At 32.8% G+C, this 24,722-nt stretch overlaps 4 protein-coding genes across 6 annotated transcripts in view; 3 read left to right on the top strand and 1 right to left on the bottom strand.

Moving 5' to 3' along the window:
• The first annotated feature begins 196 nt into the window (after nt 1–196).
• On the top strand, nt 197–7,561 carry LOC120774028 (poly(U)-binding-splicing factor half pint). 3 transcript variants are annotated; one of them, XM_040103324.1, is made up of 6 exons: nt 197–355; nt 882–978; nt 4,959–5,194; nt 5,265–5,323; nt 5,583–6,086; nt 6,156–7,561. In XM_040103324.1, exons 1-6 carry the CDS (start codon nt 353–355, stop codon nt 7,222–7,224), a joined length of 1,968 nt encoding a protein of 655 aa, XP_039959258.1. In that variant the 5' UTR covers nt 197–352; the 3' UTR covers nt 7,225–7,561. The 3 variants fall into 3 exon arrangements, with proteins under 3 accessions (XP_039959258.1, XP_039959260.1, XP_039959259.1); XM_040103326.1 differs by lacking the exon at nt 197–355 and having other exon boundaries at nt 2,923–5,194; XM_040103325.1 differs by lacking the exons at nt 197–355; nt 882–978 and adding an exon at nt 1,574–3,106 and having other exon boundaries at nt 3,772–5,194.
• Nucleotides 7,493–8,361, bottom strand: LOC120774034 (aprataxin-like protein). The gene is made up of 3 exons (XM_040103334.1): nt 8,109–8,361; nt 7,823–8,048; nt 7,493–7,763 (listed from the first exon to the last, which is right to left on the bottom strand). Exons 1-3 carry the CDS (start codon nt 8,277–8,279, stop codon nt 7,597–7,599), a joined length of 564 nt encoding a protein of 187 aa, XP_039959268.1. The 5' UTR covers nt 8,280–8,361; the 3' UTR covers nt 7,493–7,596.
• Nucleotides 8,362–8,619: 258 nt separating this feature from the next.
• LOC120775153 (60S ribosomal protein L22) lies at nt 8,620–10,920 on the top strand. Its single transcript, XM_040105190.1, has 3 exons — nt 8,620–8,708; nt 8,978–9,562; nt 10,507–10,920. Exons 1-3 carry the CDS (start codon nt 8,697–8,699, stop codon nt 10,771–10,773), a joined length of 864 nt encoding a protein of 287 aa, XP_039961124.1. The 5' UTR covers nt 8,620–8,696; the 3' UTR covers nt 10,774–10,920.
• An 807-nt stretch (nt 10,921–11,727) lies between these two features.
• The window catches only part of LOC120776082 (putative mediator of RNA polymerase II transcription subunit 26), a 64,339-nt gene continuing 51,344 nt past the window's right edge, over nt 11,728–24,722 (top strand). The window contains exon 1 of the mRNA XM_040106555.1: nt 11,728–12,068. The gene's annotated coding sequence lies outside the window, so the exon portion shown is untranslated. The remainder of the gene's footprint in view (nt 12,069–24,722) is intronic.

The following is a 24,722-nucleotide window of genomic DNA, read 5'->3' on the forward strand; positions in this document are numbered from 1 at the left end:
CAATAAAGTACATATTTAATGCACGTAATAAAAAATGTGTTTAATATCGAGAACGTTAATAATATAAATAAATACATAAATAAATTATAAACGTTCTCTGATAATACAAAATTGCAAAAAACCTCTACTTTATAAAACTTCTGTTTTAAATTTCAACGATCTGTCAGCACTGTTTTTACTCGTTGTCATTGACGAAATTTTTTGCAGCGTTTTGAAGGGATCCGAATACGTGAAAGTTCACATTAGTTTTATTACAATTATCGCTAAAGAAATTGTAGAATCATTAGCAAATTGTTAATTAAGTATTGCAAATCAGCTTTGCAATTAATATATTAATTTTCTCTGCTAAAGTATGGTAAGTTTATAGGTATAAAGTTTACAATATTTTATTGTAACTAGCGTCGGCAAAGAAAATGGCGTGGAATTTGTAGCGAATTGATTTGCAACATGAATATTACGGATATTCAAAGATTAAACTATAATCAACGCATAAACAGTATAATAAATTTCAGTGAGTAACAAATAATATGGACATAGTAAAGCTCTTTGCATTTCATATGTACGGCGGGAATTTGTGTGTGTATACTAAAACTTTCAATAAGGCAGATGACATTACTACTAAAGAGGGCTATTCGCCGCCGTTCCAACGCGTATATTCCGGGTAATAGGTGTGCTATTATCTACCCCTCACCTTTCATTAAAACAAAAAAATAAAATGTGGTTTTAACCTTGATGGGGTTTACGCAGTGCACGTTTGACTTAACGATTCGTTTCGACATTTTGACACCATTTTCGCATTTGGAGTATATCCTTTTTTATATTTTGTTTCATTGTAAAAAATCACAAAATTTCGTTTTAACTTATTTGTTTATTTTTTACAGGGTTCCAATGAACGAGAATCGCGGTCTTCAGAGTCACGTTCAGATGATCCACTAAATGACGGCATGGTGCCATCAAAAAAATCTCGCTCGGATTCGGGTAAGTGCACTACATATATTTTATTACGTTTTATATAGATCAATTCTTATTTTATTTATTGAATCATAATAAATGGTAACAAAGTATACTTGAAAGATACAAACATACGTTTGTGTGTTACGAAATTGTTACGAGGGTCTTGTATGTTACGGTTTGCTTGATTTTTTTACTACCGAAAAATATTGTCCAGTATGAATATGCTTGTGTTTATAGTATTATAATACATAATAATTTGTAAGCAGCGTAAAGAGTGTGGACTAAAACTAGTTAGGTAAAAAACGTAAAAACTAACATTAAAATAAGAACATAAATTGACCGAATTTTTCAAAGCTTTAACAAAAATTCGATCTGTTTCACAATAACATACTTACACATCCTCACAGACCATCAACTGTATTTTACTAAATAATCGGTTTTGTTTTTTCTGTTCTGCTTAAGTAATTGCAGACTTTAACGCTTGTGATGTTCTCAGGGTCAGGTGAGACTTGCTCTTCTGCTTGCCGTGTAAGCTAGCGCCTATTGAAAAAAAGTAAAAACACTGCAAGAGTTGAGAGAAAACAAAATATATTTAATAAAACGCTTTAAAATCGTAAAAAAGAAATTTGTCGACGATAGTAAAATGTTATAAACAAAAAAAAAAGCTTAACTTTAAAGCGATATCATACATACATTTGGTTTTGAAAATGGTTGATACACTTTCAGAAAGGGCAACAATAACCTATAAAGCTGGTAAATGTCATAAACAAGTACTTTAACTCAAATTCAGTAAATAGGCATGTAATAATGCTAAAACAGCGTAATACATGCGAAGATCGCCATTGTAGTGCCAATTTTATGGTCATCGAATAAGACTGACGGTGTTGTGGTTTGATTTATGAGTGGCGTCACCACGTTTATAGCCAACGCTTGATGTATGTTTTTTTCGTAAAGTTGCTGATGTTTTCGAACTAATGACGCATATTGATTCTCTCTTCTTCTCTTTTCTTTTTTATTTCTTTTTGTAAGTATATTTTTTAGTTCAATTTCTCTGCCTCTGATTCCATATTGAACCGGTGCAGGTGTCATACGCCTACATACTGCAAAGCACAACTATTACATCGTTCTCCCGACTGCACTAATATCAACTTCTTAATTCGAACATCATTGAAACGCCGTTGCATAAATTTGTATATTTGGATTTTTTATGCAAATATTTAATACATGTTTAACTGGTATCCAAAAATATTTAGTTCCTTTTTTCTTTGACTAAATCTTCAAGAAAAAGATTAACCCATGTGATCTATTATAAACAGAGAAAAACGACCAAGTTTTGACTGTGATCAACATTTTTATTCTTCGTATATAATATACAACTTTTCAATTAACTTTATAATAAAGAAGTTTGAAAAGCGAGTAATAAATTTGGAAACATAGTCAGCTTTTAGAAACTTACAGTTAAAAAGTAAAGTTGTTTGTAAAGGTATATATTATGTATATGTTTTGTTTTGTTTGGATAACTTCTGTTTTTGTGGAAATATTTCTATAAAAGTAAAAAACCTCTTTGAGAAGCATTTGCTAAGACATACTCAATTTAGAATTTTTTAGATACTTGCATGCTAAAATAAATTTTAAAATCTAATTGTTTTGTAAAATATTTTTTTCCTTGGAAAATGCAAAAAAATTTAAATTCTTCAGTTATTACAAACAAACTGCTTTTGCATATACATAAATAATTATATGATCGTTTATACATACTTACATAAATCGAGATGTTCTATTTTCTCCACCCCTAACCAGTGCTTCTGGAAGATAAAAGCTATAAACTACCCATGTTCAAATGATTTGTTTTCACAATCGACAGAATTTAGTATAAATAAATTACATTTATAGTACATGCGTAAAAAATCATAAATATCCCGAAATTCCTTAATTTTTTTCACTGTTGCTCTCTTATTATCTTTTCAGCGGATTTTATTTCTTTTTTTATTTTTTTCTCTTTTATTAAACGTGCCCTTGAAGTGATTCAAAACCACACTCACCCACTTCTCACAGTGACAATGTATAAATGTATCCAATAAAAACGTTTAAGCCAATTGCGTTAGCATCACCAAATGTTGGAGAGGGCAAGAGATTTTTGAGATGAAATAAGGTCGCTTCATTAATTCTATTCTATATTTCTGTACTAGTTAACTATATGGTACGCGGAAAGGGGATTTACATGTGATAAAACAGAAGTTCTATATTTTATAAATATGTGAATATTCATATTTTTCTTTAAATTTATTTGAAGAGTAACTGCATCAAATTTGTTGAATTTACACATAAATACATATATTTGATTATAAAGTGTGCACTATGACAATTTTCAATAAGTTCATAAAATTGGCAAAAATTTTGTACATTTTTTTTGATAACAATTAAGTCCGTTGGTCCGTGTTATTTTTAAATTTTGACTTTGGCACACGCGCCCTTCAGTTTTCCGACCGTAATAATTTAGTCCTATCACTAGTGCCATTCATTTATGCTTGTGTTATATTGTATGTATGTTTGTATGTATTTTTCATCAGCTTTTTGTGTCATTATGGGCATTTAATATACCTAGCCATAGCCGCATATTTAAGCCTAAGTTTAATTTAAGCATTAACCAGGGTATATTTGCGTAAATCCCCGTTCCGTGCATCTTTCTTATTACATGTTTCATATACAAAAAAGTCAATTTGTTCACGTATTTTGGATTTATACAGACTACTACGTATTTTATTTTAATTTTTTTAATGTTTGGGTGCTTTTTTCTTTCATTCTTACATTTTGCAGCTTTTCTCAAAAATAAACCAAAAATATGACATACAAAGAATGAAATGTCTTAAGTCGCCAAAAATAAATTATTAACGCGTGCCACACATTGCGTATGAAAAGTATGCGTTAAACAAATGAAAAACTGCTACTACTAGCCTGATAATTGTAAGTTTTACAACTTTGCTGCGTACAACAACAAAACATAAAAAAACATTAGTATGAATGCATGTGAATGAGAAAGAAATGTAGATAAACGACTTTACTCAAAAATAGAATATACAATAAGTCACCTGTTGCCGTGAATTGCGGTATCGTTGGCCAAACAGAAATAAAGAAAAAATCCAAAGTGGTTTTAACGCTTAAATAATAGCAACAACCAAACTCGATTGACTGTTATGAAAGTTGCAGCGAAAGTGAAACTTAAAACCGCACTCAACGTATGCACAACGCTCGATAAAGCTGATACGCGCACGGGCGCGTCCAGAGAAGATATACGCTTAGGAAGCTTCAAAACGTGTTGTTTATTAATGTTTTTTCTTTTTGTCTTTATCTTTCTTGCAGGCGTCGAATTATCTTTTGTTTCCATTTCAAAAAATTAAATATAATGGTATGTGAGCCAACAAGTGAGTGTAATGCGCTACGTTATTGTGGGATCTAATAAGGGTTTGCATAAATTCAACCAAACAAAAGAACTAAACTTTAAATATGAATGACTGAATAAGATAACCCTAATGAAAATTAAGAAAGCCATTAATTAGTTATGAGAATGTTACAAAAATAATACTATTTAATGATTAAAGGTGCGTGCTTCTTATTACGAAAAAAATTATAATACTAATGTCAAAAAACCTTGGTTTTCTCATGAATTTCTTGTTTACATGTTGATGATTTTTTGTGATTACATTCTTTTCGTAGTTAGTCAAACAAAAGGACCACTGACGTGTAATAAGCGAGCATACGGTATGACACTCACTTATTGACACATATATCAATAACAAAGAACCACAGACTCTATACGATCGATCGAATGACTCTTGTGATTTTTTCAACCACAAAATAAGAAAAGTGTTCTGCGCGCTTTCACCCCTCACAAACTCCTTTCAACACAGCTGGAACAACACATTGCTTGTTGCTCTATTTACCAACAAACGTTTTGTTGGGTAAATTAATTTGTGCGCTATTAATTAATATTCCTAATATTCTAGGCAAGTCCTCGGAACCGAAAATTCCATACATTTCGCAGCCAATTTATGATCTGAAACAGACAGGCGATGTGAAATTCGGTCCTGGTACACGTTCGGCACTACTTGGCCTATTGGGTGGTGCACTACCAAAACTCAGTTCCGATCAACATGACACGGTCAGTAAGGCTAAAAAATATGCCATGGAGCAAAGTATTAAAATGGTATTAATGAAACAAACATTGGCGCATCAGCAGCAAGTAAGTTTTTGTGTGATAAAGTAACCATACACAACTATTAAAATTAACGCATGCTTGTTTTTTTTTGCAGCAATTGGCATCACAACGTACACAGGTGCAGCGTCAGCAAGCACTCGCCCTCATGTGCAGGTAAGTGAAAATGTCAAATATTATACAAATTATTTGGTAAAACAAACCCTGATGTGAATCATGGTAGAAGCATATTTGCTTTGTGAACTGGTAATTTTAATGTTACAACAATCTGCTCGAGTTAATGAGTGTTTGTCACATTTAAATCGCCACATGTGCCTACCACAAATAGCTGATAAGATCTGAGTTTTTTTATTTATTCCTTTAAAATTAATAAACTTTTCTATCATTATTAAATATAAACATTCCTATTTTGCAGAGTATATGTCGGCAGTATTTCATTTGAATTAAAAGAGGATACCATACGCGCGGCTTTTCTACCTTTTGGCCCAATAAAATCGATCAACATGTCTTGGGATCCCATCACTCAGAAGCACAAAGGTTTCGCCTTTGTTGAATATGAAATTCCTGAAGGTGCACAATTAGCATTGGAGCAAATGAATGGCGCATTAATGGGTGGCCGTAACATTAAGGTGGGCCGGCCTAGTAATATGCCACAAGCACAGCAAGTTATTGATGAGATACAAGAGGAAGCAAAGAGTTTCAATCGCATTTATGTTGCCTCCATACATCCAGATTTATCCGAAGAGGATATCAAAAGTGTTTTTGAAGCATTTGGTCCTATTTTATATTGCAAATTGGCGCAGGGAACATCATTGCATACACACAAAGGTTATGGTTTCATTGAATATGCCAACAAACAGGCAATGGATGAAGCTATCGCCAGCATGAATTTGTTCGATTTGGGCGGCCAATTACTGAGGTATATTTCTCATGGCTTTACACCATTTAAATATAAAATATTTTGAATATATATTTTTGTAACTTGCAGAGTGGGCCGTTCGATTACACCGCCTAATGCTTTGGTTTGCGCTTCTACGAATTCCACAATGCCCACAGCCGCTGCTGTGGCCGCCGCTGCCGCCACCGCTAAGATACAGGCACTTGATGCAGTTGCCAGCAACGCGGTGCTTGGCCTTTCTGCAACTACTCCCACACTGGGTATTTCTCCATTAGCTGCAGCAGCTAAGGTGGGTGCATTGCCAATTGCTGCTGCCAGTGCATTACATCCACCAGGTCTTGCCGTACCTGCTGCTACTGGCGGTGCCGCTGCATTCCTTCCCGCTGGCGTCTTCCAAGCGCCAGCAGCCCTACCACCAAATCTATTGGGTGCCGCACCTGGTATGCCAAATGTGACCACTGCTGCTGCACCAGTTGTTGTTACACAAACCGCTCTACTAGCAACACCAACTATGGGCGCACCTTCAATGGCTACAATTGGTAATCTTGGTGCTGGTACAGTATTGGGTGCTGAAGCCGCCCAACACGCAGCGGCTGCTGCAGCCGCGGCAGTAAGTGCAAATGCCGCAGCCGCCGTGGCCGCCGCGAATAATGTGACAGCGATGCATAACTTACAATCCGCTAATTCAGAGCAACTGAAAAAGGCGCACGAGAAGGCACAGCAGGAGGAATTGCAAAAAAAATTAATGGATGAGGGTGAAACGCAGACGCTACAGCAGCAGGAGAATATGTCGATTAAGGGCCAGAGCGCACGGCAGCTAGTTATGCAGAGGCTAATGCGACCACAAGAGTCACGTGTGATCATACTGCGAAACATGGTCGGTCCAGAGGATGTAGACGAAACACTGCAAGAGGAGATACAAGAAGAGTGCACAAAATTCGGCACTGTTAGCCGTGTGATAATTTTCAATGAAAAACAAACGGAGAACGAAGATGATGAAGAAGCTGAAATAATTGTTAAAATATTTGTCGAGTTTTCAAGCGCTATTGAGGCAATGCGTGGACGGGATGCTTTACACGGACGCTTCTTTGGTGGGCGCCGCGTTGTTGCCGAACTATATGATCAATCACTTTTTGATCATGGTGATCTATCGGGTTAGAATATAATTTTCGGTGAAATGAGAAAAAGTGTGCCCAATAATAGTGGTAAAAAATTAAAAACATCATGCTGCAAATGTATATGGTATTGTACCAAATCCCCGTCATTGCTTTCATACTTAACAAACGAGTGTTTTTAAGGTTTTCCTTTTATGTGCACTAATTGTCTACAGCTGAAGTTTTCTTCGACATTACCATTTCTAGTTCCCCCCTTAAACCTTTGACCGTTGACGATGTAATGAATGTATTCGCGTGTAAAATGCCGTTAAATTAAGTAAAGAAGAAATATCTTAATTTCTGTAAAATTACTAATAAATATGTTAAGTATTTAAACAATAATGAATTATTTTTAAATATCATTGTATTGATATTTGTTATTGCTTATGGGACCAGTGTTCTAGTAGATGTCGTTTTAAGTCTGGTACATTTTTTGCCACAAACTTGCACTGATTACAATCCAGAGCAGAGGCATACAACTGGTGCACTATTTCCTTGTCAAGTCGTTGGATCCGGTCTCCTGCCTTTATCAGCCCATACACATCTATTTGCAATAATTTATTGTTGGAGAAAAGCACAAAATATCAAAAATATGCTAAAAACCTTGATAATACAGGAACAATTTAGTGTTGAAACTAGCCCAGTGCTTCCTGGTTTTAAGACAGTCTGATACGAAATCTTTGGAAATCACATGTAAGTGTAATCTTTGCATGCTAGGTTGTGCATGAAATCCAATTTTGAAATCGTCTAAATGGCAACGCTTTGCCTCAATCACATTTTGTGCAAGCAGAAATAGTTCCTCTAGCAATGGTAGGTGGCTTTGATTTAGCTGTAAAATTTGTTTAAAAAAAGTTTTGGATCGAAAAAATACCATTTACAAATAGCTTACATGGAAAATATCCGGAATGTCGGCTTTTGGCAGTACGAGATAATGATGCTGTGACTTCGGATACTTGTCGTTTATCACTACAGCATCTTCAGATGATATTATAAGATTCTTAGCATCTTTAATGGTATGTAAAAGGCCAGTAGCCCAGCATTTACCAGTCGAGTTCATCATATCAAGTTTTATGTGTGCATTTAGTTATTTAAATTTGTTTGCTTCGCTGACAGCTGTTTACCAATTAAGTCAATACCCCTGCTAAGTTTTCCAAATTAAAAAAAAAAAAAAACAAATATTTAAAAAATCTTTAATTCTCTCAAAAATATTATTATAAATGCTAATATATTTTTTATTAATTTGTTTATTGGTATCTACTTAACAACTACATGAAATGTGTGAAATTTGCCTTAAATCAATGGAATTGTAATTAATAGATGACAATAATGGCAATACAACTTTCGGGGATATTTTGATTAAAAAATATATGGCAGCTTTAACTATATACTGGGGAAATTTGTATGAAAGATAGTTGGCAACACCTTGGTTGACAGCAAATTTTAAAGTTCTTTTTCTCCGTGGTTCCTGCTGTTAAAGATGGCACCAACTGTAAGTGCTCCAAAATATCTGAAAATACCACTTCAATCGTATATGTAAATGTGAAATATTATTAAAGTAATGTCTCATATAAGTTTAACTAAAAGGAAATGTTAATTCGTATAAGAATAAACAAAGGATGTATAAAGAACAGTGCGATTAAATTTCAATATTGAAGTAAAAGATTTGCATCACGTCTATGACAATTGCTCATTTTATATATAAATTGTAAAATTATTCAAAATTATATTAATGAATATAACTTTCATCGCTTATTACAGGCTAAAACCAACAAAGGTGATAAATCCGCCGCCAAGCCAGCCGAAAAAAAGGCTGCACCCGCAGCAGCTACCGCTGCTAAGGGCAAAGTTGAAAAACCAAAAGCTGAAGTTAAGCCTGCGACCGCTGCTGCCAAAAATGTAAAGAAGGCTCCCGAGGCCGCCAAGGAAGTGAAGGCTGCTGCCAAACCCGCTGCTGCAAAGCCAGCACCCGCCAAGGATGCAAAGAAGGCGTCACCAGCTGCGGCTGCTCCCAAGAAAGATGCTAAGGCTGCTCCCGCTAAAGACGCAAAGAAAGCAGCACCTGCTGCAGCTAAGCCAGCCGCCGCTGCACCAGCCAAAAAAGCTGAGCCAGCTAAAGCCGCTGTGCCCGCTGCCGCACCAGCTGAGAAGCCAAAGGCTCCAGTTCTTAAGGCTGTCAAGCCACAACGCAAGTCCGTATCAGCTGCAGCTGCTACTGCCGCTGGCAAAGTTACCAAGAAGAACGTGTTGCGCGGCAAGGGACTGAAGAAGAAGAAGGTGTCTCTTCGTTTCGGAATCGATTGCACCAACATTGCTGAAGATAACATCATGGATGTTGCCGATTTTGTAAGTACTTTCGTTGTGTACGCCAAGAGGAATTTGCCGCAATTCGGTAAACAGCATTTGTCTACTAAATTATAGTTCATAAGTTTTATATATTATGTAAGCGCGCCCACAACTTATTCGTCATCGATGCTGCAACTTCGAAAGTTTCGGTGATAGCTCCAATTGTGGTAGAGTGACTTCCATAACAATTAAACTGCTGTGCACAGGCTTTTAGCCAATCGCAGTAGTCTAACAATTATGGATACACTATTGTGCTGTTGCCATTTAGTTTCTTGTTATTTCCGGCTCTAAACGAGCCTGCATTATCTACCTACAAGATCCTCATTTCCCCAACTTTTTGGGGGTTGCTGTTCGAAACGGGACTCTGGGTGCTGCACATCGGGGTAGCCTCTGATCGCCAGAACCAGGTCTGGCCAGTGGTGCAACCGGCTGTGAACAGTGCCAAGTCGTGCTATGTCTACCGCCCAGTGGTGGGTCCCGGGTTGTAATACATGCACCCGCATGTATACAGGCCAAAACCCATAGTGCGCCCTGCGTTAACGTTCGAAATTTTGAACGTTGTAGGCTTCAAAGCGGATCAAATATATTGTCGCAGGAAGCTAAATTGCAGCAGTATTTTTATACGCAATACAAGATACCCTAAAATACGCGCAGGGTGCACAGGTAAATATCTAGTTAATTTCAATCATATTTTTGAATACCTAATTCCAGGTGTTTGCCACGTCCGATTTGTCGTCAGAGAGTGAAGCTTCGGCCCTGTCGCTCTGAAGGCAGTGTACTCAGTGGCAAAGTAAACACACACTCTGCTATTTTTGGTTGCAAAATGACTCGCCTGGTTTTGTAGCTTAACACTGCAAGAGACACGCTCAGCTTATTTGATTTAAATTATTGATTTCTTAAATGATTCCGACAATTTATTATAATTTATTTCTTTAAATCTGCAGGAAAAGTACATTAAAGCCCGCCTAAAGGTCAACGGCAAAGTGAACAACCTTGGTAACAACGTCACATTCGAGCGCTTGAAGATGAAATTGTACGTGAACTCGGACGTGCACTTCTCCAAGGCCTACCTGAAGTACTTGACCAAGCGTTACTTGAAGAAGAACAGTTTGCGTGATTGGATCCGTGTCGTTTCCAACGATAAGGATTCCTATGAACTCCGTTACTTCAGAATCAGCTCCAACGATGATGAAGATGAGGATGCCGAGTAAACTTGTTTTTATAATATTTTTAACCAAAAGAAAAAATACAAGTGATGCTGTTGGCTTAGAACTTTTAACATGTTAAATATGTTTAAAGTTCTGTTCCAACGGTAAAAAATATATTGGAGCACAAATTGATTTTGTGTGGACAAATAATTATTGGTTTTTATATTGGATTTTTGGAGGTAGTTGCATAGAAAGCAATTTATGAATTCGGTTGGAACAATCGGGATTTTGATTAGTAGCTTAAAATTTTGGCATACTTTTAGGATGACTTTCTACACAAGAGAAAAAAAATATTAACAATAAAATAATGGTATTTTGTTAATTACAAAAATTTTAGAAAATGATATTTACACATTTAATTTTAGTCATATATTTAATTGAATGAATTATTAAATTCTTCATTGTAACACTTATTAAATCGTCTTAGACACCCTGTAGTCTCGCCAGTATCACATCTCTGTAATTTTCTTCACGCAGTCACATGTTTTTCAACAAATTTCGACGGAAATGGCTTAGCCTGAACATACTGCTGAACAGACGTAAACAAACGCCATTGAACGCACCCGAACGCATTTGTTATGGCATTTTGTCGCTGTTACTTTGTTGTTGTTAACTTTGTTTGTTTTTGGCCGATGCTGTCGGTGTAAAAAGTAAACAGAAAACAACCGAAGTCAAGAAAGCAAGTGCCGACGACGTCGCTGCCGCTTCTTATGTATGCGTTCTACTTGCTGTGTATACGAAGGGGTATTGCTTAGGGCATTGTTGTTTTGCGCCGTTAGTTCATTACTTTTTAATATCTTTTACCTAATACATATTTATGCATATATGTACTTCATCGGCCGCAGAATGCTGTGACAGCGGCGTCGACTTCGTTGGGTTATTGGCGTTTCTGACATTGCTTTTGTTGTTTGCTTCTATCGCACGAATTCCGACATTCGGCGCTAAAAAGCTAAAACGCGTCGTGTTGTCGTTGTCATCAGATGTGTACTCGAGTCAATAGCAGCACGCAAAATAGACAAAAATTTAAATTTTCTTCACCTCGTGGAAAAGTTAGCGAACAAAAGTGTTTGTGCAATCGACAAAATACAGAATAAATACTCTATTCTTATGAAATAAATCCTAAATGGACGCAAAAGTTGTGTTTAGTGTACAAACAAACAAATTGTCAACCATTAATTGTGCAAAGGACTATGAAAAACTAACTACATATAAACATTCATGTGTACATATAGTACGTTTATATTGCATAAATATATTTAAGTGTATAAATTGAAAGTTCCAAAGGGCATTCCATAGTGGTAAGTGAAAATCAACTTTAATATTAGTACATATTGTCTAAATGATTAATTTAACTGGACCACATTATATCTACGGTCAATTTTTGTTCTGTGCTCATTGTCCGATACACTTGCCCGTTTGGCTTCCCCTAGGTGTGATTACACAACAACATAGCGCATTGCGCTTCCATGTGGACGCAAATACGCAATACGGACAAGTTCCAATTGGAGTGCGAGTAAGCAGAATATCTGCGTATAGTTGTATGTACATATGTACTGCAGTATAAGAATCTTGTGACAAATGTGTTATAGCAGAGTGGGGGGCACAAAAGTTGCTGCATGCTAGTAGCCAGTTGTGGGTACTACAGCATGGAATGTTGTTACATAAATATGTACATACATACATATGTTTATAGGTATGTTATTGATATTTGCGTAAATACGTACATACATAAATATATACAGATGTATTTACCTATATATGTACATATGTATTTGTTGCAGGTAAGTGCAAACTGAAGTCTAAAGTGATTACTTTTAATTAAATGCTACCATATATACATACATACATACATACATATGTACACACTTACTACATACATACATATATTTTCCTCCTCAATTCTTTTTTTTGCGTTTATGGAATGATGATGTATGTGTGTCATAATTGGTATAGTATATGACCACATATGTACATACATATATACATGTATGTAAGTATATACATACATAAGTGTATACGAATATCGCGAGAGTTTAAAATTTTTTTGCATTAAGTTCATTGTTGTCAACCTTTTTTGGTCAGTTACTAGGTTAAGGCGTCTAATAGAGCTTTAGCGTTGCTAAGATTTTGTTTTAGCATTTGTTTTGCAAACAAAAATTCCCGTGCTTCCTCTTTTTCATTTATACATGCATACACACTTATGTATATGTATGTATGTATGTATATGAAACGTTGAATTCACATAAACAACCAACCATAGTGCATATAACAGATCAGGGTTGACTGCTGAGTGTTAGAGTTTGTTTTTAACAGAATCCGTAACATATTTAAGTGTTTTTATGCATACATACATACTTTTACTATAGTTATGTACTCAGGGGCGGATCCAGGGTAGAATTTTGGGGGCCGAACTATGTATATAATTTTGTACTTGCAACCCAAAGTGACGTTAATTGCGGAGTGTCACTTGTGATGGAAATAATGTATAACTTTTAACTTTTGGGGGGAATTATCCGCTGCACATATGTACATATGTACATACATATGTATGTACCTTTTAAGAAATAATTTTGTTTATATATTTTTGAATAGTTTAATTTTTTTAAATTTTTGCTTTTATATTTTAAATATTTTTTATATGGTTTTAAAAATTTGTAAAACGTGTATGTATGTATGTACATACATACATATGTACATATTTACATTTAAAAAAATATTTTTTTCTCCAAATATTTTTATTTTTTTTATATATTTTGCAATTTATTTTGAATAATTTTCTTAAGTATTTTTTTTATAATTTTTCTTATTTTATATTTAAAAATATTTTATTTTATATTTAACTTTTTTATGTTATTTTTATATTTTTGTTTTATAATTTATTATATTTTTTTTGTTTCATTTTATTTATTTTTGTTCTATTCTCTATTTGCATTCTTTTAAGCTTTTATATTTTAAATATTTTTTATATACTTTTAAACATTTGTAAAACATTTCTTATATACATACATATGTATGTACATACATACATATTTATGTATAATGAAATATTTTTTAAATAAAAAAAAGAATATTTTTTTAAATACTTTCAAATTTTTTTAAAAATATTTTTTTTACAATTTACTTTTTAAAATTTTCTTTAGTATTTTTTATAATTTTTTTTATTTTATATTTAAAAATTTTTTATTTTATGTAAATACATACATGTATAAATTTTTTTACTGATGTTTTAATTATATTTATATTTTTGTTTCATAATTTATTAATTTTTTTTGTTTTAGAACAACTCTATTTGCATTCTTTTAAGGTTTTAATTTTTTTTAATTATTTTTTATTCTTGCAATATTTTATAAAATCTAAAAAGTTCATAAATTGAATTACTTCCTAAGTTTGGTAACATAGCACTGATTGATTAAATACAAAACGAAGCAATACTATGACTCAATATACATATTAGAGAGCTTATATGAGTACTTTCAGAGTTATTGTAAGGGAATACATTTCCGTTATTTCTTTAATAAACTCTCAGTAGCGTAACTGTCGTAATCTCTAATTCTATAATTGACTGCTCGTATACGATTCAGTTAGCACGTGCACATAAAGTCATATTTTACAACACCGTATCATCGGTACAACATCGCTTTACGAGTTACGTATCATGTGTCTACATATACATATGTACATACATACATATATATAAATTCAACTACTCAAAACGCCTACATTTATGTTAAAAAAATTTCAACTAAACTGAACTGTATTTTGTATAAATTTTGAAGTTTTTTTGGCGTTTGAAAATTCAAAACTTATATGTTTGTGGACGACAGAGGCTCGTGACGTACGATAGTATGCAGACATGTGTATGTAGGTGTAGTTATTACATATTTTATACATATATGTACTTTTTTTATAACTATATTATACCTTTTATTTTCATGCTAACAGTTTTGTTTATCAACATATCAATAATTCATAAATCATAAATAAATTTATATACAACATAAGTATGTAGTATGTATGTATGTATGTATGTATATATGTACATATACCCTATAATATTATATTTATGTATGTATGCGTGTATATTCGATATTCGGCAGTTATTGTTTTTTTTCGTATATCTGAAGCATAGCAAATAATTTATATTATTTATTAACACTTTCAGACATCAATCAATCAGCAATACTTAATACCTATGAATATAATAGGTTAATGATAGTAATTTGTATAAACAGAGTGATGTATGTAGAAACCCATATACATACATATATGTATGTATATATATTATCGGTGTGTCAAATTTTATTTGCTCATGTAAAGTTTTTAAAAGAAACACTGCGCTATGCATATTTTGTCACATTTTTATTGATATTAACAATTACTTTGTACATATGTATGTATCTACATACATACATTTGTACATACTCATACTTTTAGTATGATTAAACTAAGTAAATTTATAAAGAAAATGTACTTGATTCGATTGCGCGATCAATCGGCTGTGCCGCATATCATCGTTAAGTTTCACTAAAACAGTGTGGCCAAGTTGTTCTTTATACATATGTAAATATGTACATAAGATTGAATTCGTGACGAATGAGATCAAGTCGCAGTTCTATGCTAATTTTTGAAGGTTTTCTTCATTGACGTGAGGCTTTTTGTTCATTATACATGCATGCATTGATACATATTTATGTAGTTATATACATATATTTCAGCAGATAGATATTTAAATGTCCATTATTGATTGCCAAGAAAAATATAAAAGTACATACATATGTACATATGTATGTAGTATGTAAATGAAGGCGGTGAACAGATGCTAAAAAGTGTAGTTAGTTGTCCATTACGCTAATTGTTATGCACTTAGTTTTTGGATATGCAAAAGCTTTAGGGGCGTTCAATAAAAGATCGAAAATGATGAATAATGGTATAACAAGCTTTACTTACCAATCCAAAGAGAATTAGTTCTCAAAACTAACAACCATTGGTTGGATAAAATCCGGATCGAATCCAGTACGCTAGTATCGGTTGCGTTGGAATTGCTCCGTTACAACAACAACATCAAATATATCAAATGTAAAAAATATTTTTCTGTCAAATTCTGTCATTTTGGGGACTGTGATGTTTCTTGCTAATTTTGGCTTGCTAAAATCGAAAATGACAGTAAAAATTTCTTAACACGTAGCCCACAGATCTCTTAGCATATCAATTGTAATTTTTTCCTTCAGATTTCTTGAGTAGTGTTTTTACATTAAGACTTATTAAGATTATTGCTGGTTGTCGAACAGTTCATGCTTCGATGAATATCTCTACACTTAAAATATTGTAATTATATTTTCATGTTTTCAACAAAGTTAGTTTCGCAATTTTTGTAAGATTTGTTTCCGAAATATTTTTCATAAGTTTTTGTTTATTTTGTTTTATTTTTAATTTCAGTTTATTTATATTAAAATAATTTTTTAAAACTTTTTTTATTATTGAAAAATACACGAATATTTTTTATTTTTTTTATGTAAAGTTTAAATTATTTTAATTTATATGTTATTTTTTATTAATTTTACTTATTATATATGTACTTTCAAATACTTTTTTAATTTTTTTAAATTTAATTTTTTTTTAAGTTTTTTTAATTGTTAAATTTTAATGTTGATATATTTTACAGTTTATTTAATTATTAAGTAAATTTTCTTATTTTTAAATATGTATGTAATTTTTTTAATTCATGTAATATTTTTTATTTTAATTTGTTTATTTTTTGGTTATTAATTTATTTTATTTATTACTTTTTAATTTACATTTTGAGTATAATTTTCTTATTTACTTTTTTATTACTTCTATTTATATGTTATTTATTCTTCATTGTGTCATTTTAAATATTTTCTTATTTACATATTTTCGTTTTTTTGTTTAATATATATTTTTTATTTTGAATTATGGACTTTCTTTATTATTTTTTAATACATTTATACTTTTCGTTTTATTTGAATATAGTTAAGGGAGGTGATAGGGTTTCAAGGTAAAAAAATTACTTTTTTTGCGAATTTATTTCTTAAATATGGATTGAGTAATTTTGAGCATACTTTTGACAATATAAGGTAATTTTTTTCGTCACTTTTTTAGCTTTAGGCGCGATTTTTTGAAAATTACTTTTTCAAAGTCCGTGTTCACTCTCTTTTCAAAACTACTTGACCGATTAATTTCAAATTTTGTACACATTTTTGACATATAAAAAACCGCCCCAACGTTTAGTAATTTATTTTTTTACATTAAGGGTGTTTTCCACCCACAAAATGGCGGAATTTTTAGTGGAAAATAACAGTTTACACTTAAAAAAAAAGTTTTAAATAAAAAAAAAACAGAACGTTTGTGTAAAGATTTGACTAAAATTTGGCAAATTCAATCCATATTTAAGAAGTAAATCCGCAAAAAAGTCTTGAAACCCTAACCCACCCTTAGGGCACAATAGACCCAAGGTCGCAGTGCATGCCTCAATCAATTCTATTCTAACCCACCCTTAATTTTTTTTTTAATTTTTAAAAATACATATATATTTTTCTTAATTATTTATTTATTTTTTTTATTGTTCATTTATTTTTTACTCTTTGTTCCCCTAATTGTTCAAATAAAAATGATGTGTTGCACTTGTTTGTTATGTATGTATGTGTCAAGTATATCTATTAAGTACATATGTAGTATATCAGTTGTTGACATCGGTTAGTGGAGCACTATAATATAATATGCATCCATACATACATATGTACACAGAGGCATATGCAGTATATTTACATGAGGTGATCTTGTCTTGCCCCATTTGCTGTGCTGTTCTAGTCGATGTTGCAACTACCAAGAGTGAGTACGAGTACGAATGCGTACACACTTAATCGCATTTTTTTATTTATTTTACTTATTTTTGTTGTCATGTACGTTATTTGTATAATAAAGGGCAAACAAATTCATAAAAAATGGAAAAATACTTAGTATATATGTACATACATATGTATGTATGTATATATATAATAACAGACTACTCTTTTTGGAGGCCAAACCACTCCAAGTTTAATGCGAAACTATTTAATTTTATTTTAACTTTTTAATAGACATTACGGAGCGGTAAAAATCTGTATCAAGCGCTTTTTTCAATACAAAGTTTTTATTTAGCCCCTTCTCTTAACAAAATGACTGCACAAGTCATGATGTATACTCAATTCAGTCTGCACCAGTTTTATTACGGGGTAACAACGACGACATCAGGAAAATATTTATTGTTTATTACTCGCTGATAACGAGGAACGCACCATTTTTCTGTATTCATCAGCGCTGAGGCAGGCAATAGAAAACCTAGTTGGCGCTCTAATAATGTTAATTTATTTTTTATGCACACACATTCACACTTTTTATTCTGTGTATGTTAAAGCTAAAAAATATGAAGCTAAAATACTTACATGTACCAGTTCATATTGTGCACACATTTGTATGTAGTTATGTATAATATATTTATTACACATATAAGAATATGTGTTCTACAGCTACTTCTCTTCTCTCTGATTCTTCAGTTCCCGTGGCGAACTCAGAGTGCAAAGCAGCCTTTACCTCTTGCAATCGTAGTTACCTTGACGTCTGTGCTTCTTATTGTTTTTCTCTTTAAGGGGTTAGGTCAGTCTATGGCTTTCAAAAAATCGAAAATTTTTTTTTTTGGCTTAAGGGGGTATTTTAGTTAAAAAAAAAAAACGATTTTCGTTTTTTTATATTTTTAAAGTTTAACTATTCAAGCATATGTCTACGAGAGGAGTTTTAAAAATTTGGTTTTTCGCTGACCCGGCATCCAAACTGGTTGCGTTTTATCGAAATGTTTTTTTTTTTTTGTTGTTTGTAAACGATACTTACGATTCCTCAGGTTCTATTGGACCGATTTACATGAAAATTTCAGAGAGTCTTAATAGGCTTCTCTTGTCTTGGAGCAATCAAAAAAGTGGTAATTTTTTTTTTAGACAGCTCCAATTTCGAGAAAGTATTTTTCACCAACTTTCCCGTAGTTTCAGACATTGCCGATTCATTTTTAATTAATCATTTGTCTTTTATTTTTTGTTTTTCTCCCGTATCTTATTTGCTTTGTTAATGAATAACTAACAAAAAAATTGATTACAAAAATATTAATATTATTAAATAATTAGTAAAAGTATTAATTGCATTTTTACGACACTTCAAAAATTTCCCGAAAACCACGCCTCTAGATTAGAACCACGACACTCCCAGGCCTTTAGGAGGCCCTTTGTGAAACTTTAGGGTCCTAAGTGAAATACTAAAAAGTTTTTTCTCTGTTTAATACGTTGTAGTGTCGAAGCTTTTGGCTTAGTCAGTTTTCGCATGCAAATTTAAAACGCTAGCTTCTTGAAACTGCATTTTTCAATCAAGAGACGAACGTTAACGGAGATTATTCCACATATCCATATAGTCCCATTTTTTAGTAATCTATGGACAAATTTTTTTTATTTTTGCAACTTTTTTTTTACAATTTTTTTTTTTATTTTTGCAACTTTTTTCTACAAAAAATGTTGTACTATATTTTAGGTGAAAAAGTACTGTTTTCAAGTTCGCATTCTGACGAGAAATCTTATGTGCTCTTATGCAGATGAATGTATGTGCATATGTGTGTAGATACCTGTTTTCTATTTTGGTTAAAATAGCCCAAGTCTCTAGAATCATAAAAATGGTTATTCCGAAGGTCTTCCCAGTAGCGGCATTTAGTATTAAAATGTCAGCATATGATTTTTTTTTTACTAAAAGAATTTTGAACCCTTGTTTATGCTTTCAGAATAAATTTCCAAAGTTGTAACATTTATCAGGACTCTAGTCTGGTCTAAACCGTTAAACATCCTAAAAACAAGCGTAAAACCAAAACTTTTCTAGAATTTCCTAAAATGATTAATATTTTCTTACATAATTTTTGAAGTCAAATGCTTGAGATGATCAGACAATTTTCCTAAAATTTATGTAAGTTACTAATCAAAAAGAATATACTTCTCAAACTATGTACGTCGTATATTCAATCGCAGATACATACATACCTTACAATAGGAATGACTTCTGTCCAAAAACCGATCCGCTTATGGTGCGTTTAGGACTCATACATCCATAAATACGTACAAGTCTAACCGAAGCATAATCAGCCACCGGCGATCGGTAGTTTGTTGCTGCCTTGTTCGATAGTTATTTATACGCTTTTACTTGTTCTTCGTATCGTACATATGTACATACATACATACTACTATTAAAAATATCAGTGCATATTGACTTAAACTTTTTCGTCAAGGTAACGCTTTGCGGTAGAAAGAGAACGAGTGTAATTTGGCAAATTGCGAAAAATTCACACATTCATAATAAAGTGTGTGCATAGTTTTATTTTTTGCACTCGCTTTCCTTTAGTTTTGTTTTATATTATTTTTTGTTTTAAGCGTGGCGTCGTTATCGCCTCGCTGACGTAACACGTATGTATGTATACGCAACACATTTTTGTTTATTTAAAAATTTTGTGGACGCCACTATTATGCGTTCAGAAGCTTCTGGACTGAACTGTCTGCGAAATACATAATTAATAATACATATTTATACAGACTATTGACTTTAAGGAAAAAACTAAAAGTTGGTTTTATTTGTCGCTGCGATTTTTTGTAAGGTCGATAACGCTAATCATCGATTGCAATCGACTCTTATATTTTACATAAATGACAGAGTCTCATCTACAAAAAGTTTACCATAAATTTTTGGTATTTTCGTAACTCCTGCAAATAATTAGTGTCAGTAAGTAATTCAAATTTACTTTAAAAACAAAAAAAAAATGCTTGTTCATTTAGTAGATATGGATGTACATACATACGTACATGCATATGTATATACATATATACATAATTCGTGCTCTGCGTTTCATATATTCAATTCCCCGTGCAAGCTCATAATTATACACTGAATACCCAGAAGGAAACTTTTTATGTACATACATTGTGACAAAAAAGTACCCGGAAATTGTAAATAAAACGCAAAATATTTAATATTTCAACAATATTTATTTTATCGCCTTCAGAGTATGTTCGTAATACACTTATGCCAACAATTTTTCCACTCCAAACACTCATTTCCACACTTTCATCAACACTTGGGACGGCCTTCGGCAAATTTTGTTTTATCTCTTCGATCGGTTGAAAACGGCTTCCATTCCAAAGATTGCCGACAAGCAAACAGTCAGACTCGTAAACCCATGTCTCATCGGCAGTTATAATACTCTCCATGAATGTGAGATCGGAATTCGCACGATCAAGCATGTCCAAAGAGACCAGTTTACGGTATTTCTTCTTTTTGGAAAAAAATCGACTTTAACGGGACGAGTCGAACGTTTCATACACAAAATATCAGAAAAATCATTCGAACGGACTCGCGAGAGATGTCGAACTCTCTTGCCATCTCTCTAACACTTGCCTGGTGATTTTCAAGCACCATATCCTTCACGTTTTTAATATTTTTATCAGTTGAATAGGTAGAAGGTCGTCCAGAACGAATCTTCAACAATCTCTCGACTGTCTTTGAAGGCTTGTACCAAACGCAGGCTTGTGTTTTTGAATCAACTTGAGTTTTTTTTCCAAAATTCGCAACGAATATTTGGTTAGAAATACAAAATGTGGGCCAACTTCTATGTTCGATATTTTTATCCATTGGAAAAATCGTAACTCACTACTGAGGTGTACCGAGTTAAGCAGCTGCTGTAAACAAACTGTTAACCAATGCTCATATTTGGCATGAAAATTAGGACAGTCCTACCAACTTAGCAAAATATATTTTTTTGTAATATCATTTACCAGAGAAATTTAATTACGATTTCCGGGTGCTTTTTTGTCACAAATTATGTTGTTGTTAAATAAACTGATCGCAAACAAATCTGGATAAAGACCTTTTTATACCCTTTTATGCTATAAGACGTGCATATGTGTAGGGTATTATAGCTTCGTTGCAGCCGAAGTTTACGTTTTTTCTTGCTATAAATACTATAAACACTATTTCGCATTTTTGCTTTACAAATCCTTTATACTGTCTGCGGTCATACGATTTTCGCTTATCGCAACGCACTTGTTTGCATTGTATGATTTTGCACGCTTATTGTCTTCTGTTGTATTTCTTACCAAATCCAGCTTTTTTGCACTAGCTTTGCAAAAGTTTAGCAAAAAGTTTAATACAAAGTGCAGGCTCTCTTCGCTGTGGTTTTCGCAGAAAGGTGTTAGTTATAGGGAAACGCTAATAACATTAAAGTTGAATAAGCTGCCTTTAGAGACTACAAAGTGCCGACCTAATGAGGTATTAGCTAATATTAGACGTACACATGTACTTACATTGGTTATCGCGGTCAAACGCAAACACACTTTGCACAAACAACAAGTGAGTGTATTTTAAATAGAAATGTTATACATAAATACCAGCACAATTACGCATACAAAAACTATTTATTTATTTTTTCATATTCTACTTGTAGAAATATGTATAGATAATATATGTTTTGCTCTCCGCCACAGCCGATATGAAAAACTTATGTGTGGTTGTAATCTCTTTGCAGCATTTTTTTTTTTGAAAATTACTTACCTTTTCATCGCATTGATTTATATTTAGCGTTAAACGCTTGATTTTTAAATTGTTTTAAAGAAATCTTTGAATGTTTGGCTCTTTTGTCCAACTTGCTGGCAGTCTGCTTGACTACCTCCCGAAACAGGTACACATTGTGCGTCAACCGCTTCTTTTCTGTATTCTCCCGCTAAACGCACTAAAAATAGTTTTAAGGGTGCTTGAGATAGTTTGGCATTGCGTGTTCTGTCCTAAGAAAAGCAAATATACATTCAAACACATGTACATATACAGCCGCTTCACGCGAAACACATACAAAATATTTACGTAAATAATGTTTGAAAACAAAAAATACAAATAAAAATCGCAAAAAAGTACAAAACAACTTTGTTTATAAGCACGTGTTTGCAAAAGCTTTTGAAAATATCAAAAGCTCTACACAATTAATCAAATAAAATTGCTTTCTTCCTGTTTGATTAGCGTATTTTGATAATAATCGACACTTTTCACTTTCGCGTGCTTTTAATATAAAATTAGAAACGAAGTCAGCGCAAAACAATCAAGACAAAAGTTTAACTACGGCTGCACCGAAGCTATTATACCCTTCACGAGTGCATTTCTTATGGCATAAAGGGGTATAAAAAATCTTTATCTTGATTTTGATTGGTAAGTTTGTATGGCAGCTAACTGATTCGAACAATTTTTTCGGAGATTGTAGTGCTGCCCAAAACAATAATCCAGACCGAATTTCATAAAGAAAACTCGTAAAATAAAAAAAGTTTTCCGCACATGGACCTGATTTTGATTGTTCAGTTTGTAAGGTAGCTACATCCTGTAGTGATCCGATATCGGCTGTACCAACAAATGAGCAGCTTCTTGGGGAGAAAAGTACGTGTGCAAAATTTAAGTTCGATATACCAATAGCTGAGGGACTAATTCACATATGCATATATAAACGGACATACAGACAAAAGGACACAGCTAAATTGACTCGACTCTTGGCGCTGATCGTTTGTATAAAAATCTTATAGGATTCCCGACGTTTACATCTAGATGTTAGAAACTTCATGGCAAACTTACTATACGCAATTCAGGGTATAAAAAACGAACATTGTATATGTATGTTACTCATACGCACTGGTGGCTACTAAGCACTAAATATCGTTTTCTTTTATATCATACGTACTTGAGTACTTACATACACGTATGTACATCCGTATACATATATGTATATACAATTGATGTCAGTGCTCGGTTCAATACTATACCGTGTATGCACCGCTATTTTTCGCTGCTCGGCTTTGGCTTTTATCAACTTTTTCGCCTGTTGCGCTTGTGGTCCGTACGCCCTCTTTTTCCACTTACTTTTTTCATTTTTTTTTATTGTTTTAGTTTTTTTATTGGTCACATGTTAAATATTTGTATAATTTGTTATTTCCACACATTTTTGACGCCATTTTCTTGATATTATTTTATCACGAATTTTGGCTTCAATGCTTTATTTGTTTAAAATGACGCACGCTCCTGCCGCACTAGTTGCCTAAATTTATTTGGACGCTTCATATATCAAAATGTGCTCACGTGTAGTTTACTTGAGTAGTTTTGTTGGTAGCAACAACAGTTTCGGTGTGATTCTGTTAGTGGTAGTGTGCTAAATAGCGTTGCTTCCGTTTTTTCTTTTCTTGTTGTCTTTCTTCACTTTTTGTATTTTTGCTGTCAACTTTTCTAATCTGCGTTGGCGTTGGAGATTAGCGTCTATCGCGGCGTGTGTAATTGTTTTTGGAGGATACATGCGTTTGTACATACGTGTAGCTATAATCTTGTATTTGGGTTTTTAGCATTTTAGTATATATATGTATATATTTTTTTTTTGTTTTTAGTCTAACTAAAGAAAAACAAACCGAAGGTTATTGCTGCAATAGTTGGTATAAGTAATCGGTATAGTTCGTTTACTTTTGCATTTTCCTTTCAAATACTTACTCACGCGCCACTAGTTAGTGCATGTTTGTCGATCATTTTATTGGTATGATATGGGTCAATGAGTTATTGAAGGTCTCACATAGCCTTCTTTATATAATCTTCAAGTTTGTAGTAATTATATCACCGTTTGTGGCTCAACTTGTTTCAATTCCTTCTCATTTGAATATTTTTTAATATTTCGAGAAATTTTTGCCATTAAGGTTTAATATAAAAATTAATATTAAACAAATTAATCAAATAAAATTATACTTTCTTTATTTCGTACTTTCGTAACAATATGTACGATTTTTTGAAATGTATCGATACATTTTTAACTATGACTTATATGGTGCTTAGACACACCACAAATTTCTATTATTATTTTGATTATC

Source organism: Bactrocera tryoni, chromosome 4, assembly GCF_016617805.1.
Source record: "Bactrocera tryoni isolate S06 chromosome 4, CSIRO_BtryS06_freeze2, whole genome shotgun sequence".
NCBI classification, from domain to species: domain Eukaryota; kingdom Metazoa; phylum Arthropoda; class Insecta; order Diptera; family Tephritidae; genus Bactrocera; species Bactrocera tryoni.